Source organism: Sminthopsis crassicaudata, chromosome 3 (genome assembly GCF_048593235.1).
Source record: "Sminthopsis crassicaudata isolate SCR6 chromosome 3, ASM4859323v1, whole genome shotgun sequence".
Classification (NCBI taxonomy): Eukaryota; Metazoa; Chordata; class Mammalia; order Dasyuromorphia; family Dasyuridae; genus Sminthopsis; species Sminthopsis crassicaudata.
In genome coordinates, this window is record NC_133619.1 from 529723946 (window position 1) to 529744578 (window position 20633).

The 20633-nt window shown below is 32.9% G+C and overlaps 1 protein-coding gene across 6 annotated transcripts in view; it reads left to right on the plus strand.

Moving 5' to 3' along the window:
* The window catches only part of ALKBH8 (alkB homolog 8, tRNA methyltransferase), a 95434-nt gene that overhangs the window by 32943 nt on the left and 41858 nt on the right, over nt 1-20633 (plus strand). For 5 of the 6 annotated variants that reach the window (XM_074304349.1, XM_074304352.1, XM_074304353.1 and 2 more), the window contains 5 exons: nt 3312-3418; nt 10240-10391; nt 11723-11988; nt 17364-17513; nt 19153-20249. In XM_074304349.1, the coding sequence (XP_074160450.1) occupies nt 3312-3418; nt 10240-10391; nt 11723-11988; nt 17364-17513; nt 19153-19725 (1248 nt within the window). In that variant the 3' untranslated portion in view covers nt 19726-20249. Of the gene's footprint in view, nt 1-3311; nt 3419-10239; nt 10392-11722; nt 11989-17363; nt 17514-19152; nt 20250-20633 lie in introns of those variants that run through there. The other variant, XR_012488406.1, reaches the window with a different exon arrangement.

The following is a 20633-nucleotide window of genomic DNA, read 5'->3' on the forward strand; positions in this document are numbered from 1 at the left end:
AAAGTTTATTGCATTTGATTCAAATGAAGTTAGGAAAGGAGAATCCAATTTAGCATATCCTCCGAAGACTCACACTTAACATATCTTGCAGTTTCATCATTCTCTAAATTAAGGGCTGCTTACTTTCTCCAGATAAATTTGGTAAAGAAACTTCCATCCTGCCTCATGTTTTACTCCTTTAAGTGAATCTCCCAGTACTTTCCCCATTGCCACTTTGTTAGATTTTTTTCTATTGTTCTCAAAAGGTTATTCATTTTAGCTGAACTCTATAAAGATGGGGAAAAAAAAGAACATTTTACCTTTGTATTCTTTTTTTTCTTTTTAAAAAATTGTAACAACTAGGATTGTTCAGTTGGAATAAATATCTTCTTGGAAATGGTAAATTTGAAATTTTCAGTGCTTTTCTCAAGAAAAAGTGAGTTGTATTTACTTTAGAAAAATGTTAGAAGGCAGGAATGTGGGGATTTCCATGTTATTCTTTGAGAATATTAGAAAAGTATATCCCTAAACTTGGACATATGGAGAGCTGGCTCCTTCCCACTCTGCTTTTATTATTAAACTGCTATTTTGATCCAAAATATTAGGTCAACAGATCATGTTTAGTATCTAGAATACTCTTGAACACAACAGGTGCTTGAGAAATAATGTTTTAATGAGTGAAGAACCAACAGTGTTTCACAAAATTTTGTAATACGTAGACAATATTAAGTTTGTGTTTTGTTGTACCATCTGATCTCATTTGATGAAAATTGGCTGGTTGTTCACACTCATAAATGCCAGAGTCTTTAAAAAAGAAAGAATTATGAATAGTTTAATTAGGGTCAAGTTTCAGTTTCTCAGTTAAATCACTTATTAAGCCAAATTTTCTTCATTAGTCATTACTATCTGCCAGGAAGGGAAAATGTGCATAAATTTTGTGGATACATGTGAATTATATCCCTTTTCATTTCTTAACTCAGATATGCTGGGGTTTTTTGTTTTTTTGTTTTTTTTCATAGTGACAGTTCAGTCAGGCAACAACTTACTAAACACTAGTCACAGTGCTAAATGCTAGTGTTACAAAGAAAGTCAGAAGCACTGTCCGTATCCTTAAGGAGCTTATATCCTTTTTATTTTTTCTCAATTACATATAAAAATATTTTACTATTTGTTTTTCAAAAATTTGTGTTATAAATTCCTTTCCTCTCTTCCCTCTCTCCTCTCCAGAAGGCAATTTCACATAGATTATATTTGTAAAGTCATGTAAAACATATTTCTATATTAGCCCTGTTGCAAAAGAAAATACAAATAAAAAAGCCCAAGAAAAATAAAATTTAAAAAGTATGCCTTAATCTACGTTCAGATTCTATCAGTTCTTTCTCCAATTAGGAGTCACATTCCAGTGGCAGAGACAACATAAATTGATATGTACATAAAAGATATGTAAAGAGAAAATACATGGAAAAAGAGTTATCTGAACTGATGCTGAGTAAAGTAAGCAGAACCAAGAGAACATTGTACACAGTAACAGCAACATCATGAGATGATCAATGATAGACTTAACTCTTCTCAGCAATATAACATCCAAAATAAATCCAAAAGACTCATGATGGAAAATGTCCATATCCAGAGAAAGAATTATGGAGTTCAAATGCATATCAAAGCATACTATTTTCAATTTTTTTCTTTCTTGTGTTTTTTCTTTTTGTTCTAATTCTTTTTTTCACAATATGACTAATATGGGAAATTAATATAGTTATACATATATAACCTATATCCCATTGCTTGGTGTCTTGTGGAGGGAAATGGGGAAAAAATTTGGAACTCATTCTTGAAAAAGTGAATGTTGAAAACTGTATATGTAATTGGAAAAAAAATAAAGAGTTTTTATTTGATCCTGGAGATATTAAAAGACATCTAGATTTATTAAGTAAGGAACTAATGTAGTCAGCTTTAGGAAATTACTTTAGCTGATGAGTTTAGGATGGATTAGAAATAGAAGTAGAGGTAGGATTTGGTGCAAGAAGATCAATTAAAGCTAATTGAATTCATCTAAATGAGATGTGATGGGACCCTATACTATGTATTATCCATGTGAGTAGTGAGACAACATTGGACAATGGAGTAGACCTATGGGGAGCAGAGAAGAGATTAAGCATTTATATAGCACCTACTTTGTACCAGGCATTGTGCTAAGCACTCTTTTTTTTTTTTTTTTTTTTTTAAATAAACATATTGCGTTTGATCTTCAAATCAGTTTTCCCAGTGCAGCTACTTTTATTATCCTTGTCTTACAGTTAAGGAAAAGGAAGTAAAGGCCAAGTGAGAGATAAGGTTAAGTGACTCACCTAAAGTCACAAAACTATTAAGTATTTGAGGATTTGGACTCCAGGACTAGTGTTCTATCTATTGTACCACTGACTACTACTCATACCATGTGGTATATACAAGTCAGAAATCAACGATAGTATGGAGGTTTTAAACCTTGACAATTAGGAATATGGTGGCATTTTTGGCATGAATAAGAAAAATGGGGAAAAGAGTTTAGGAGAATAGATTTTGGATTTGTTGTGTTTAAGATGCTTATGGGATATTCTATTTGTGATGTTCAAAACGTAATTGTTGATACAGAACTAGAGCTCAGGAGAAAGATTAGGGCTGCATTTGTAGATCTGGAGATCATTTGCATGGAAGTAATCATTGAACCCATGAAAGCAGCTGAGACCACAAAGCAAAATAGTATAAAGCATGAGTTCTTAATTTTTTTTTTTTAAGTCATAGATGCTTTTGGCAGTCTCATGAATGTTATGGACCCCTTCTCAGAGTTGTTTTCAAATGCAAAAACAAAATACATTGAATTACAGATAAAATGATGTTGAAATACAGTTATTAAAATATTTTTTCAAAAACAATTTCATAGGCCTCAAGTTTAGAACCTCTGATTCAGGAAAAAAAAGAGAAGTCCTGGTCAATGCAGAACAACAATAATATAAAAAAATTGTTAAGTTATTTTTATCTCCTGCAAGAGTGGTGATAAACTACAGAAAGAGAGGGGCACTTTTAAATATGGATAATATAGGGATTTATTTTGTTTGATTACATTTCTATTTCAAGGGTTTGTTACTCTTTTTTTCATGAGGGATAGATGGGAAGAAGACAAAAAAATACTTGTTAATTGAAAAAGAACTTAAAAAATCCTTACCTAACAGAAACCCTTTCTTGGTGAGAATATTTATACTCATATCCATTTTATTTAGCACTAGCTCAGAAAGCAAGAGTCATTTTTTTCATTCCACACAAGTTTGATAATTATGTTTTGTCTTTTCATTAAGATTGTCATGGATTTTAAGCACCCAGATGGTTACACGGTGTCAGTTATGCTACCTCAGCGGAGTTTGCTGGTGATGACAGGAGAATCCAGATACCTTTGGACCCATGGGTAGGTATTGAGACATCTATGTTGGTATTAAACTTGTCTCATAGAATTTTGAGATAGAAGTACTCTTAGAGATTGTTTACTCCAACTCTCTCCCTTTACAGAGGAAAAACCTGGGGTCTGGTGGTGGGAGAGTAAGTGGCTTGTCTGTTATTCCACAGGAAGTACATTCTCTAGAGTTAAGTAAGAAATTTCATTTCTTCTTATCTAGGCTTATGAATAATTTTGTCTATGAGTAATTTTGTTGTGAAGCATCCAAATGAGAGCTACTGTAACCTTTAAAATTTTTTTTGCTTCTTTGTAATGACTTTATATAATTACATTTTTCTCTTGTTCCTCATTTTGTTTGATAATTTCTTTTAAGTTTCCTGTAATGGATCATCTTCCAAATACTATTGCTCATTGTGGGTGTAATCCTGAAACTTTGTCTTTTTTTCCTCTCTTCACTGTCTTTGGTGACTTCATCAATTTGTATGGACTTAATTATCATCTGTATACAGAAAGCTCCCAGACCATTATAGTCTCTCTTTTCATTTTTAGTCTTGTAACACCATTAGCTTTATAATTGAATTGTACTGTAAGATACATTCAGCTTTTTAGTCAGACCTTAAATGCCACATTTTATCATTTTTGCAAAAATTAAAAGAAACTATGAATTGGTTCTAAAGATTGACTGATCATGACCTCTTTAAAAGCAATCTGATATTCTGAATAATTGCTCATTTAAAAAATAATAGCTTTTTAATTTTCAAAATATTGCAAAGATAGTTTTCAACATTCACCCTTGCAAAACTTTGTGTTTGAAATTTTTCTTGCTCTGCCCCCCTTTTCCCTTTCAACAGCAAGTAATCCAGTATAGGTTAAACATGTGCAATTCTTCTAAACATATTTCCACATTTATCATAGCACAAGAAAAATCAGAGCAAAAGGAAAAAAAATGTTGCTCAGTTTTTAATAAGTAATTCCAGCCCTGACTTTTTATAGCAGACGAGCTGTTGAAGGGGAATGTGACCATATGCCCTAATGGTTTAGTAATAAACTTGGAATTGAGAACTTTGGGAATTATCTCTGTTTAACTTGATTAAAGTTGTTGTTTATAACTTCTTAACTTATTAAGGAATTTCCTTATTTAAAACCTCTAAAAAATGAAAAGGACATTTTCCCATGTAACTATATTATTAAAATATTGCCAGCTAAGTGGCACAGCAGATAGAACACTGAGCCTGGAGTAAGGAAAATCTGAGTTCAAATCCAGCCTTAGGTACTTAATAGTTGTGTGACCCCCTATTTGCCTCAGATCTTCATCTGTAAAATGGGTATATATTAGAGAAGGAAATGGCAAGCCACTCCAGTATCTTTGCCAAGAAAATTCCATGGATAGAGTTTCTTTTTTTTTTCCTGGCTTTGCTCATTTCATTTTGCATCAATTAATAAAGGCTTCCCAGGTTCCTTTGAAACCATTTCTTTCATAATTTTTTACAGAATAATAATATTTTGTGACTTTCCTGTACTGTTCAATCATCCTTTAATTGATGGGTATTTCCTTAGTTTCATGTTTTTGCTAGTGTAAAAAAAAAAAAAAAAAGAACTGCTATCAATTTCATTATATATACATGTCCATTTTCTCTTTCTTTGATTTCTTTGGAGTATAGGTCTAGTTAGTAGTGGCACCATTGGGTATAAAGGTATGTATACACAGTTTAGTAACTTTGGGAGCAAAATCCCATATTCCATAGTCCTCACTCTAGTGCACTTGTGTACCTATTTTCTTGTAGATCCTCCAACATTTGTGTTTTTCATTTGACTATGCTAACCTGATGAGTATTAGGTAGAAAGAACCTTATAGTTGCTTCAATTTTTATTTTTCTAGTTAGTGTTTTGGAGCCTTTTTTTTTCATATGGCTATTGATGATTTGGATTTCTTTCTTTGAAAACTGCCTGTTCATATTCATTGACCATTTACCAACAGGGAGAGTGGTGCTTATTTTTATAAATTTGAATTAGTTCCTCATATATTTTGGAAATAAAACCTTTATCTGAAAAATTGTGCAACTACCAAAATTTCATGAGTGGGAGAGTGGTATGGTTAGACCTATGTCTTAGGAATATAACTTAGGGACTTTGTGGAGAAGAACAAGAGTGGATTGGAAGATAACAATTAGGAAGCTATTGCAATAGTCCAGGCAAGATGTAATAAAGGACTATGTGGTATCGTATGATTAGAAAAAAGAGGTAAAATTGGGGATATATTGCAATGGAATAAATCAGACATTAGAGATAGTAAGCAAGTCAAAAATGATTTGTATTTTTTAAACCTGAGTAGAAGATTAGTGGTGTCCTTGGCAGAAACAGAGAAGTTAGGGGGCCGGGTGGATTTAGGAGATGATATAATGAGTTGTTTTGGAATTTTTGTGTTTGAGAGAGAGAGAGAGAAAGAGACAGAGAGAGAGAGAGAGAGAGAGAGAGAGAGAGAGACAGAGAGACACCACTATAAAGGCCTAAAGGGTTAAATTTATGTCATTTTCCAGTTTGACAAGCCTATCACTTTTGTCTCTATCCAAGTTGTAGATAAAATATTAGCCTAGGGCCAACTACAGATTCTGGGAATATTCTTGTAAGTGCTGTTTCTAAGTTGACATGGGACTTTTAATCATTATTTGGGGGGAACTAGCCATCCAAATAGATGTGAACCCACTGTACCCTAATACTCCTTCTTATCTACCTATCTACCTGATAGTTAAATGCTTTGCTAGGTAAATAATATCTACAGCATGCTGATGATATAGCCATCTGGTTATCCTGATGTGAACTATTCTTGATGAAATATTTCATTCTTTGTATTTGTATCCTTGGGATTGTTGATTGATTGATTGATTTAGGAAATCATGCTGGCTTTTTTTGATTACCACTTATTTTTTTAAATGTTCATTAATGATCACTGAAATAATACATTCTAAAATTATTAAATCATGCTCATTGATCTATAATTTGCTGATTCCTTCTTCCTTTTTTTTGAAAATCAAGATATTTATGTTTTTTTCAGGCTTGCAGCAACTTTTCTAGGTCTTCATAATCCTTCAAAAATGATTGTCACAATGGACAGTAGCTCAGTAGTTTTATCTTTTACTCTTTTTGTGCTCTTTGATATAATTTAAGGTATCTATTTGTTATAATGAATAAAATGGCAGGCCTGGAGTCAGGAACACTCCTCTTCTTGAGTTCAAATCTGGTCTGAAATTCTTAACTAGTTGTGTGACCCTCGGCAAGTCACTTAATCCTTTTTATCTCAGTTTACTCATCTGTAAAATGAGCTATAGAAGAAAATGGCAAACTGCTTCATTCTCTTTATCAAGAAAGTCCTAAATGAGGCCTTGGAGACTGAAAATAATTGGCAACATCTACAACACAATTTATATAAACCTAATGATTTCAGCTCACCAAGGACAATTAAATGCTCCCTTATTATCACCCTATTTATTTGGATTTCAACTCTATTTTAGCCCTTTTTTTCCTTTATAAAGACTCTTTTACTTGGGGAAAAAATACACTATAAGAGTTTAATAGCTCTTCTTTCTCTCTTCTGCCCATCATTACAGATACCTAGAACAATAACCTAGCCCATTCTTTGATCCTCCTAATTTCTGCATCATGGTTTTACCCTGCATTCTTCTTAAAGTTTGTGTACCCTCTCATTGACAGCTGTTGATTTCATCTTTTGTACATATCTTGCAAAACTCTCTAAGTTACTAATAAGTTTTCGTTGTGTCATTTTCCTGGTTATTAACTTTCAGTAATTCCCTACTGTTTCTGACATATTTAATTAACATTTTACCCTTTCCCTGCATCTGAACTCCACCTAAGTTCTTTTTACTCATCCAGTGAAAATACCTCTCATATTCTACTTTGTATTGTTTTATTTTATTTTGCTTTAAACATTCTTTTCCTCACTTAAGTTGGTTTTCCTACTACCTTTCCAACTCTTGTTCTGTTGTCCAAGACTAGACTCAGTTCTCATGCATTTGTAGAAATCTCCCTTACAGCTTATATACTGTATGTCCCAGCTTCTTAAGTTGTGGCACACAACCCCATATGAGGTCTTATAATTGAATTTGGGTGTTATTAAATTATAATTTATTGTCAGTGTTTTATTTGTAAATGTATTTTATATACCTGTATACCTGAGGTCATGTGAAAAAAGTTTAAGAAGCCTTGCTATATGAATCCTGATATGCATATACACAATGTACATGAATAAATAAACAACCAAATACATAAATAAATTAATATAGATGTACATATATTTATATGTGCGTGTATACATACATTATATATGTACATGTATTTATATATATGTCTATGTGTCTGTATATATATACATATACACACACACACAGAGAAAGAATGTGTGTATAAGCGAGCACATATTATGGTTCATAGCATATGTTGGGCAATAATGATACTCTGTTTTGTCTTAAACAGTTACTTATCTTATATTACTTTTTAAGTCTTTCTACATTTACTTTCTCTTCCCACATGACTTCTTGAGATGAATCATCACAATATGTAAATTAGGGCTTTATATAGTCAGTAATTTTGATTGCAAGCAGCCAATAAAGCAACTTCTAGCTCCTAGTATAGAATGTACTATATCTTTATAAATTATTTTTTGGGGAGTTGTAATATTTAGTTTACTTTTTTCTTTATTACAATGTTAGGAAGAAAACTACATCATTAGTTATTTTCTTTTAAAAAATATGTTGAATAAAGTTAAGATAAAACATGATTCTAGATAGAGTGAGTCTCATTAAAAAATAAAAAGAACTTTATAAAAGCAGGTAAAGGCTGATTAGTTCTGAAAGCTCTGAAAACTGGTAGTGAAGCTCTTTTTTCCATTGGTTTTTGCCAAAATCAAATTAGGTTTATAAATAGTTATTTAAATCAGTATTCAATTGAATGAATTCTCTTCAGAGAATAAAAATTCTGAAGTCAGGTTGATTTTAGAAAAACATAGAAAGAGTTGCATGAAGTAGTAAAAAAGAAGTGAGCAGAACCAAGATAACATTGTATACTGTTAACAGCAAGTCTGTCGAAGAACAGATGGTTTTGGAACTTAAAAATAATTTCCCCAAATTAAATTTTAAAAATGAACTCAGAAGTCATAAAGATAAAGGATCTTTAATGGAAAGGAAGTCCTTAAAAAGAATAATTAATTTTGTAAAGCAGATTAATTTTTTTGCTCCTAGAAAGGATTTATGAATCTACTTTCTACTTCACTTACAATTATTGTCTGCAACATATTTTAAACCACAATATCCCACTTAGGCTATCATTCCCTTCTCTGTGTTGCCTTCACTTAGAAGTTCCTTTTTGGGTTTGTATTTCTTTCTGTTATATTTAGCTCTGAGCTTGGCATATAGTAAGGGCTTAATAAATACCTTTATTATTATTATTCATTCATTTACCTAAAATTCATTACTGGTTTAAATTGTCTAGAAAGAGGTCCAAAGTACTGACTTATTCTTTTGAGTCTCCTCGATTCAAAATTATAAATTTAATCCCTTTTAAAAATTAGCAGTTAATTTTTGCTCACTTATACTTTCCACAAATTACCTTTTCCTTTCAAATCATAACTTTAAGACTTAATAACTTGTGTGACTAGGGGCAAGTCTTTTAACCTTTCTGATTTTCTCAGTATAAAATGGAGAAAATCTTACTTAGCTTTGTTGAAAAGAAAGTGTTTTATAAACTGTAAACTACATGAATATATGTGGTTATGTAAATTTGTTACTATTCTCTAGTACTGTTCCAATCCTGTATACAACATTTAGAAGTCATTTATTCATTTCCACACTACCCTTTCATCCCATCTAAAATCTAGACTCCTTCAAGATCTGCCTGCCTTGATCACCCCAGACCACAGTAATTATACCATCCTTTAAAATGTTAATAGAACATTCTACTACTTGGCTATATACTGCCATATATAAAGTGATCCAGAAGCCTTAGTGAATCTGTAAGCTTTAATAATTTCAAAAATCTAAATGCAATAAATTTACAAAAGTATCATTCAAAAGTTTACTATTTAAATTTCTTTTATATTCATTTAGTTTTGTGAATTTTAAATAATACTTTCAAATTTTTAATTTTAATAAAATGAGACACCCTAGTATTTCATTGTGACAGTTTTTAGGTAACACTTAGATCAGTGGATTGATAAAAGGAAGTTCTTTTCTATGCCACCTCAGTCACCTAATCTTTCTCCATGAGCTTTTTTTTTTTTTTTTGTGAGAACACATCAAAGCTGTCATGTTTGCATCAAAACCTAGTTCTTTTGGTGATTTTTGTGATTATTCAAGCCTTTCTGTCACTGGACAGCAATTGACAACATTTTTGCAAAGTTCAGAAGGCCCCCAGGCAAGATATATCACAAGATGGTGGTTATATTGAATTTTTAATAGGCATATCAATATTTTAAATGATAATTAACTTTTTAATGGGGAGATAAACTTGCAGCATTTATATTTCTGAAGTTATTAAAGTTTAAAATCACATAAACTATTAGGACATTGTATATTGTTGTCTTTTCAATACATACATATCTTCTAACCTACTGACTCTAAATTTATAGTAAGCAAAGATCATTTCTTCTCCCTTTTATTCTTATAATGCTTCTTTCAATATTTTGCATATAGTAGTTGCTTAGTGTATTTTTACTTCAATACATGTGTTATCCAATTTATACTTTTTATTGTTTAATATGAAATATTTCATTAAAATGAAATGCTAACAATTCTTTGTACTTTCATCTTCTCTTTACAAAAAAGAATCACACCCAGAAAATTTGATGTTATTCAGGCATCTCAGGGACAGAAAAGTGGAGTTATCACTAGCGATGCTGGAAACTTAACGTTAAATAAAAGAGGAGTGCGCACCTCGTTTACATTTAGGAAAGTGAGGAAAACACCTTGTGACTGCAGTAAGTATGTAACTTCTACTGTTAAATCAACTTTACTAGTTTTTGTATAAGGGCAAGTGAACAATGAAAGAGTTACATTTAAAAAATAAAACAAAATATTCGGGGCAGCTAGGTGGTGCAGTGGATAGAGCATCAGCCTTGAATTCAGGAAGACCCGAGTTCAAATCTGATCTCAGACACTTAACACTTCCTAGCTGTGTGACCTAGCCTTAAAAAAAAAACCCAAAAAAACAAACAAACAAAAACCCAAAATATTCTTATTGGTCTGAGCACAAATTTGTTGGTTGGCAAGATTCAAAATTACTTCTCATTAACCCTGTAGGTGAGCTGCATGTGACAGATTGTTACATAGTAAGTTACCATTAAGGGGAATAAATACTGATTTATTTTTAGTTGACTTGGAACTGTGGAAAGTGAGGGGAAAGTATATTAATAATTGGCAAGGGGCAGCTAGTGGCACAGTAAATAGAGTACCAGCCCTGAAGTCAGGAAGACTTGAATTCAAATTTGGCCTCAGACACTTAACACTTCATAGCTGTATGACTCTAGGCAAATCACTTAACCCTAATTACTTCAGCAAAATAATATTTATAATGGTGGGCAATTGGTATTTTACAGATATTATCTCACTTTACCATTAAAACAGCACTCTGAAGGAAATAATATTTTCTCTGTTTACAGGTAACAGATGTGTTTATAAAGATGCTTATTATTTTCTAAAGAGAGCTTAAAGCATAAAATTCCTTATTGATCAATGAGTCTTTATTAAAACAGCTATGTGTGCCTGATACCTTGCTGGTTGTTGGAGCGGACCCTGAAAAGTAGAAGGCATGGTCCCTCACTGTCCGGAGTTTAGATCTAATTTTAGAGATAAGTTTTATTGGGAAAATATTTCTTGGATACCTTGCTAATGTGACACTGGTGTATTTAACAAGCCCTTATTCAGAGAAGTTAGTTTATAAGTTTATTTTTGTTTTAGAGTCTAGAGCCATCCACAGAAAGTTATAGTACTAATTTAGAGAATTGTTTTTTTTTTTTTTGTTTTTTTTTTATTTTTAGTAATAGAAGTAGCTTTTAACTTTTGGTTAGTCACATGTCCATAATTTCTAAGAGAGTCAAAGTGATTGAAGTGATAATTAATTGCATTCAGTCAAAATTCAGCCAGGATACATACTACTCTTTCACTATGGATTTTATTGCTTATAAGCACTTTATTTTCTAGAGGAATTGATATTGACCATTTGTAGTGATTTATTTTTTAAGAAAAATTAATAAGAAATTTCATGCATATCAGTTTAAAGATTGATTTGTTACATTCTATCTTATTTCAGGTTACCCTTTGTTCTGTGATAGTCAGAGTTGTCATCAAAATGAAACTTTCCCCTCCTTCCCAGAGAATGACAAAGAAGCCTCAGAATTGGAACAGGAATATGTCCATAGAGTTTATGAGGAGATAGCAGAGCACTTCAGCAGCACAAGGCATACCCCATGGCCCCAGATTGTGGCATTCTTGAAAGCTTTACCAAAGGGCTCAATAGTGGCAGATATTGGGTGTGGAAACGGAAAATATCTAGGCCTGAATAAGGAGATATATATGGTAAGTTGACTTCCTTGGTTTTCTGGTTTTTTGAAAATGGTTATCTTATTCCCATTTAATGTAGCTTTTTTTTTTTTTTTTTTTTTTTTTTTTAACTCCAAAGAAACTGTACTTTCCTTGGTATATTTTTTTTATTCACTGATATAGAGCACAGATAGATGGTCAAATTCATTACTTAGTAGCCAGCTGTCTAGTGATGATTTTTCTGAATATATCCAAATTGGTCCTATTTGTAACTGGGCCTATAATGAAGGGCCCAATAGAGCTAAGCTGACACTAACAGCTCATGTGACTAAAAGCTCCCTCTTTTTTGACATAGACATAGGAATATAAAATCAAAAACACCATATTGCTATTGTTTGGGGTTTATTTAACATTTTTAAAGTGTCTAAAACGTTATTTACTCACAATTATAAAAAGCATAGTAAAGAGTTTTGTGGCCCTTTAATATTGATTCTAAGGTTAGGAATCACAAGCCTGAGTTCAAATTCAGCCTCAGACACTTGACACTTACTAGCTTTGTGACTCTGGGCAAGTAGCTTCCCCAATTGATTTGCATCAACAGCAAAAGGAATAGGTTAAACCAAAGTGCTTATGAGTTTTCTTCCAACTTTTAAGATTCCGTAAATCTCTGAAATGTTTATTGAAATTAAGTAAATATTTTGAGCAGAACATGTTTGTTTTTTTTCATTGGGTCAAGACATTAATATTTATGGCAAGGTCATTTTTTTTAACATTATAAGAAATATACAGTATGTTTTAGAGATTTGGGTATAGTGAATCCCAGGATTCAGAGGAAGCCATGATTTATTAAGTAATAACAAGATTTGCCTATTTCCTGGAAATATTTCTATGAACTAATATCTGTATGGGCATGAAGCATCCAGAGCATAAAGCTATTTGGTTTATTTTGTTGTCTGACCAAATGTCCTGTTAGCATAATGATAGTATAAAAGATTGAAAACCAGAGAGAACTCCCATTCTTTATTCATTCATAAAGGGATATGAGTGTATGTGTGTGTGTGTGTGTGTGTGTGTGTGTGTGTGTGTGTGTGTGTGTGTGTGTGAGACTCAGGTCAAATAGAATTTAATAATTACAGGTTAGAATTCCATTAGGGAAAAACTAAATCTTATTCCAGATCTAATAGTATACTGTAATAATAATGGTGATGATGATAATGTATTAATAATGTAGTTTGTTGTTTAAATTTTTTTTTATTTATTAGTATAAGAGAGGAAATAAGAACAAGTAGAACGATAATATAGTAATTCTATCCTCTTCTTCCTTTTCACCAGCAGCCTCCTCTCTCTTGTAATCCAATACTATTCTAAAGCAATACTGAAAAAGAAAAACTCTGGTTAGGATTTAATATGATTTTAACTAGGAAATCTTTTCCTTATTTCTACTAATGATAAATCTTTCTCCTTTCAAATTACCTTCTTTTTATTCTCTTGAAAAACTGGGTCTGTGATGTCACTGACTTCAGAAACTTCCAGGCGAGGAAATTCCCTCTACAAGTACAGTTTGACGGCTTTGGAACTTTTAGAGAGCTGGTTGGAGCCCAGAGCAGTTATGTTATGCTGTCAAATTCAAATAGAATATCTCTCTAGTACATAATGACTAGTAAACTACAAAGTAACATTATCTATGTTGTATTGTATTTTAATTTGTTTCTGTTACACATATCACAGTTATTTAATTGGACCCACACTTAGGAGATTTTCTGTTTTGACAACTCTGGGTTATTTAGCTTTTCCCAGGGGTCATACCGTCTTATAGCTCAGAATGCAGGACTTAAATCCAGATCTTCCTGCCAATCTCTTTGTCAGAAATTATTTCTTAAGCACTTAGTATATGCTAAGAAATTTTCTATTCAGTGTTAAAGTGTAAAGAAAAACTTCCTATTAATTAGTGCTGTTGAAAAAAAAGAGAATTGTCACTCTGGAAGCAGTAGATTCCTGAGGCAGAGACTGTGCAATCATTTGTAAAGATGTTACAGATCTTATTCAAGATTAGGTTAGATCAGGGGACCACTGGATAGGGCACTGTTTCTGGAATCACAAGACTGAGCCTCAGACACTTGACACTTACTAGCTTTGTGACTCTGGGCAAGTAGCTTCCCCAACTGATTTGCATCAATAGCAAAAGGAATAGTTAAACCAAAGTGCTTATGAGTTTTCTTCCAACTCTTTTAAGATTCTGTAAATCTCTGAAATGTTTATTGAAATGAAGTAAATATTTTGAGCAGAACATGTTTGGTTTTTTCATTGGGTCAACACATTAATATTTATGGCAAGGTCATTTTTTTTTAACATTATAAGAAGTATACAGTATATTTTAGAGATTTGGATGTGTTTTTAAGAGGAGAAATCTTAGTAGAATTTAAATTGGGGGATGTAATATTTATGCTATCTTTGGAATATATGCTGCTTCAAAACACCTATCATTTTATTCTTCCAGAAAACACTTGTAGATATCCATGAATAAACTGGTGGTCTCTGCTCATTATTAATGATCATTATGTAACATCCTCACCAGGGCTTTTCTGGATTCTCTGTCTCATTCTCATATATATATAAAGCTTTTAGACCAAGCCTTCTTAACTCAGAAGCTGTTAATTTATTTTCTTTTTTAATATTTTTTATAACTGTACTTCCATACAGTTGTAATTCTTTGTAATCCAATATATTTTATGCTTTTAAAACCTAAGAGTAGTCAGCCTTCATCAGATTGCCCAAGACTCTATGACATAAAAAAGTTAAGAGCCTCTGCTTTAGAGAGACATGAAGATAGATTTGAGAAGAGAAATATAGGATAATAGTTGTTTGATAATAGAATAAAGAACTTGCAGATAGTTAAATGTATGACTGTGAAGGAAAAAAAATCAACTCATTGGGCACATTAGATGGGTCTGAGCCTTTCTCTTGGAGGAGTGAATACTAGACCTAGGGTATTTTTTCAAAACATTGCCTAGACTCTCTTTTGTTGGAGAAAAGAAAAAGTAGATCAGGAGAGTTAAGGACTGCACTCATTTGGGGGAAGCACTGCTTATATTATGCTCCTTATTTCATTTGTTTTATGTTCCCCAAAGTATGATGTACTTGCTCAAGGCTCTCATGTTATCGGTGTGGGTAGTTGTTAGTATTACAAGGTGAGTTCTCACCTTGTCACTGTCCAGACAACCTGAGTTCTCACCTTGTAGGAAATGAGATTGTCTTATTGGGAGGTTTAGGTTTTTTTGAGGCAGTTCTATGTAAAGGGAAGAATGCTGTCACTGGATACAGCAAATCTGAGCTTAAATCTATGTTTTGATGATTATTAGCTGTATGACCATGGGCAAATCACTTACCTTCTCTGTGCCAACTTTTCCTCAAATATAAATGAAAGACATTTGACTGGGAGTCCCTAATATCCTTTGCAGCTTAAGTTCTGTTCCTAAAAATGAGTTTTTTTTTTCACTTGTTCAACTTAAATAAGCCACTGTTAGTACTTTTGAAAAATAATTCTACCAAGTATTAGTAATTATAATGAGCAACAAGAACCAAAATAGAGTGTGCATTATTTTGAACAGTATAGTTCCTTAGGAGTATTATGCCATAATTGTTCATTCATCCATAGTACTTTTCACTATGCCAAAAGATCTCTTCCAATTCTGATATAGAATATGACACCTACTTAATAGTGGACCAAAAATGAATGATCTCATATCATATAAGAAAGAAATGCTCTTGACAGAATGATTAATATCCCTGGATTCTCAGACAGGTTGAGGAAACTGCTGATCATTGATCATTGTGACAACAAATTGTCAGGTTAAATAAAAGCTTGAAGTGACCACTTCTGTCTAACTAAATCTGTTTACAATTTTCTTCCTCCCTTTCAAAATTTAAATTAAGAAGCAATGCGGGGGGTAATTAATTGCTAATTTATAATTTAATATTCCCTAAGCACCTACCCCTAAATGTCAAACCTCCATGGGCCATCTTTGATACTCAGAAAGCTAAGAAAAGGCAAACAAAAAATTTCAGCAAAAAGAGACACATGCAGTAGGATATTAGAGGCCATATCAGACCTTGGAGATACTTGATAAAAATTCAGATTGCCATTTTCATTTTTTTCCACTTCCCTCCTTTATACAGTTACAAATATACATATACACTAATAACAACAATCATCATCACCATAATAGCATTTATATAGCAACTGCTATGTGCCAGGCACTATGATAAGTCTTTACAGATATTATCTCATTTAATCCTTATAATAACTCTAGAGGGTCAGTGCTATTATAATCCTCATTTGGAAACTGAGGCAGAGATTATGTGACTTGTTGAAAATCACACAGATAGTAAGTTTATGAGGCCAGATTTTAACTCGGGTATTCTTGTTTCCAGGCTCAATGCTTTGTCATATGTACCATCTAGTTAGCCCATTTTGTTAGTTTGCTACTGACAAAACTCTGAGCCATTCTAAAATTTTTTATTTCAAAAGCTTTTGATCACCTCATTCTTGGTGGGGTTTAGAAATCCTTCTGTGATAACAAGGGTTAGGAAAAGAGGGCTCAGGTACTTGAAAAAAACCAATGTGCTTGAGAGGTACTATAGTATAGCAGATAAAGGACTGATGAGTCAGAGCAAGTCAGAAAAGTATGAGTTTTATGTTTTGTTCAGATCACTTAAAATCTCGTATCCTGAGTAATTCTCTGTGTCTGAATTGTAGAACAGTTGTTGTTCTACATTGCTAGGAGTTTCTTTACTGAGACTTCTCTCTATCATGACCATAGTTCTAGATCAAACTGACAAAAAAAAAAGTGGGATTATTTTATTCCCTTTCAATTTATGGCCACTTAATAGTTGTCACAATATAGTATGTGCTTGAAAGGCAAATGTGTCTTCTGAGTAATCATAGATAAGTAGATGCTGTTATAAGACTATCACAATGGTGTAAATTTTTGGCTCTGTATTTAGTAGGGAAAAACAACCATATGGTGTTTTACAAGCCTTGGATTTCAAACTATGGTTGTATAGATGGAGATTGATATATATTCCATTTGTTTTCACATTTATCTTCTCATCCATTTGTTTTGTTTCATTAATTTAGTCATTGGACACCTATTATCTTTCAAAGTAATAAAAGCTGTCCTGGGCAATTGAATGTGGTCCTTCTTTTAACATGTACATAGAATCCATACTTGGAAATGATACCATGGTTTCAGTCTGGTTTCCAAGGTATTCATGAAAAATCATTCATATTATACTCTCTGGTCATCATTCTGAACAGCTAACAGTAGTGACTAAGTAACTTGTTAGTTTCAAGTTTTAATCCTTCATGAAGTTCATACAATATACTTATAATCTAATATATTCTGTTATAGATTGGTTGTGATCGTAGTCAAAACCTCATTGACATATGTGGGGAAAGGCAGTTTCAGGCTTTTGTCTGTGATGCCCTAGCTGTGCCCATTCGCAGTGAGACATGTGATGCTTGCATTTCCATCGCTGTTATTCACCATTTTGCAACAGCAGTGAGTATTTTTCATTTTCTATCTAATGTTATAAGCATGATAATTGAGGATTTATGGGTGGATTTTATTTTTGTTTTATTTTAGGGTGGTTGTTTTTTCTCCTATTAATTACCTTGCATTACCTTTTTATTATTTCCCTTTCTTTGAGTATTATCAGCTGGTCTCCCTAGTATCCAAAAGAAATGTAGAATGAAAACAGGCTTCATGTGAAGCAATCAGAAAATACATATTTATATGGAAAGACCTACCTATATATCTACAAGTACATATATTGTATATGCACATATGTGTTACACCCGCTTAGAAAAAACCCTTATAGTGTTTCTTTTTGTACAAATACTTGTTACTAATTGAACTTGAGTTCCTTTTCTTGCATACACATGCCCATTAATCTATAATCATTACCTTGGTTTTTGTCAGTCGTTTTGTTCCCATTAAATAGATCTGTAGTACAGTTTATGTGAGTTGCTTTAACAATTTAACAAAGGAATACCAAGGTAGGGCAGCTAGGTGGTGCAGTGGATAGAGCATTGTACTTGGAATCAGGAAGATTCATTTTCATGAATTCAAATCCGGCCTTAGACACTGGCTGTATGACTCTAGGCAACTCACTTATTCCTATTTGTCTCAATTCCTCATTGTTAAAAAAAAAATGAGCAGCAGGAGGAAATGGCAAAGCATTCCAGTATCTTTGCCAAGAAAACAAAATGGGATTATAAAGAGTTGGATGTGAATGAAACAACTGGACAGCCAAGGTCCAAGATGCCTAAGAAAATGTTTCTTTTTTTTTGATGATAGCTCATCAAAACTTGGTTCTCACTGATTTCCAGTTGCAGTCTTTAGGCTGCAACATTTATTAAGTGCTAACTGCATGCCAGACACTGTGCTAAGCCCTATGGATACAAAGAAAGGGAAAGGGCAGTCCCTGTTCTTGGGGAACTCACAATATAATGGAAAAGATAATGTGAAAAAGAAGCTGAAAGGTGGAGGAACCTGGTGGAAAGGGAGACTTGGCTTGGAGACCTGAGGAAGCCCTGACAAATGATGAAATAGCTGCTTTGGGCACATTCCTTACATAGAAGTCCTGAGGGGAACTCTCGGAGGGAGAGAGGGGCACAGGGTCCTGTGGTGATGTTCTCTTCTGGGGGATGAGTTTCTGGAGATCATGCAGTCCAGGAGCACAGTTGGGAGGAAAATGAAATAGGATTTCACTCCCATATTATGTCTTCTGTGACACATTAATTATTGTTTACATGGATGCTTTGGTTATTTAAATGTGAAAGGTTGCACATATCAACATTCAAGGAATAAAAGGGTATCTAACTCTTGCAAATGATAGTAGAGTTAACAAGATAAAAACTTCTACTTTTTACTTGTAACCTCAGTTATAGCTTTTTTTAATTTGAGAATTCATTACAGAATGGGAAGTTTTCTATTTTTCTTCAGTTTACTTAGCATGTCTTGGTGGAATTGTTCACTTTAATTTGAAAACAATATTATTATCCATTTTATACATACATGTATATATATAATATACATATATACATACACACATACATACATACATACATGTATAATACATTTACCATTTCCTTCCTTTATCGTCTTTGATTGATAAATGACAATGTGTTTTTATTAGGAACGAAGACTGGCAACCCTCCAAGAATTGGCTCGACTCCTGAAGCCTGGAGGAAGGGCTCTCATTTATGTCTGGGCACTGGAACAAGAATACAATAAGCAGAAGTCTAAATACCTTAAGGGGAGCAGGGATAGTGATGAGAAGAAAGAGCATCTCAGCAGTCATGTGTTGGCTTCAGGGCCACTTGGAGAGCAGAATCCTGGCACCAGCAGTCATGATTCTGTATGTTCTATCTCGGCCATTAATGACTTAACAAGGGATGAACGTTGTAATGCAAATGGAGTAATTAATTCCAAGCTGCCAGTTCACACTAATAGGACTTCTTTTCATTCTCAAGATGTACTGGTTCCTTGGCACCTCAAAAGGGGCCCTATGAGAGAGAAACATGCTGAGCCACAGAAACTTAAATCTGATCCAGTGGGGCTACCTGATCCAACCCCTGTTTTTCACCGCTATTACCATGTATTTTGTGAAGGAGAACTAGAAGCAGCATGTAGAATGTTAAATAACATAAGCATTCAGCAAAGCTATTATGATCAGGGAAACTGGTGTGTGATTTTCAAAAAGCTCTGACTCTTAAGTACTTCATATAGCAAGATATGCTTAATCATTTTTTAAAAATTAGTCTTTGGCTAAGAAGAAAGTCTTCTGGGGACAAAGCTCCATCAAATATACTTGCTAGAAAATTGAAGAAGCAGAGAAATGGAGGTTTATCAGCAGACATCTAATCTATATGTGTACCCTGCTCTACCATCTGGTTGACCACGGATAAAGCATTTAATCTCTCTCTTTCCATCTGTCAGGTGGGATTTATAATATAGTTTTTTTTGTTGTTTTTTTTTTAAAGCTTTACTCACAGGTACATAGACTTTGTAAAAAAAAAAATGAATTGAATCGAAAAATTGAATTGAAAAATTTTGCTATCTTTAAATTTATATCCTATTGCTGGAAGGTATTTCTCTTTAAAGCATTAAGGAGTGCCTTAATTTTAAAATATTAATTTCAAATTCTTTGTAATTCATATGAAATCACAATCTGGTAGTGTCTTAATAAATTTGTAATTTTTAATAAAATAACAAATCTTATTGACACTTAAATAATTATTCCTTCAATAGAAAATGTTTATATTCTTAACCTTGAATTTGTATTTGTTTATTTTGAGGGTAGAATGAGATTTGGCAATTCATATTGATCAGGAAGCTCTCTAACTTTGAGGTTCCCCATAATTTTTAACCCTGGTTCCTTTTCTTTTTTACATTCTCTACTTTCACTCTCTATGATATAAGTTCCCATCAGTTCAGTTATCATTTCTGTAAATCATTCCCAGATCTATATATCAAGCTCTAATTATTATTGAGTTACACAATTTTAGTTGCCTCTTGAGCATCTCAAACTGTTTCTTTAGGCATCTCAAAACTCAATATGTCTAAACAGAACTCATTCTCTTTCTCCTTCCAATTTTCCCCATTATTCTTGAGGAC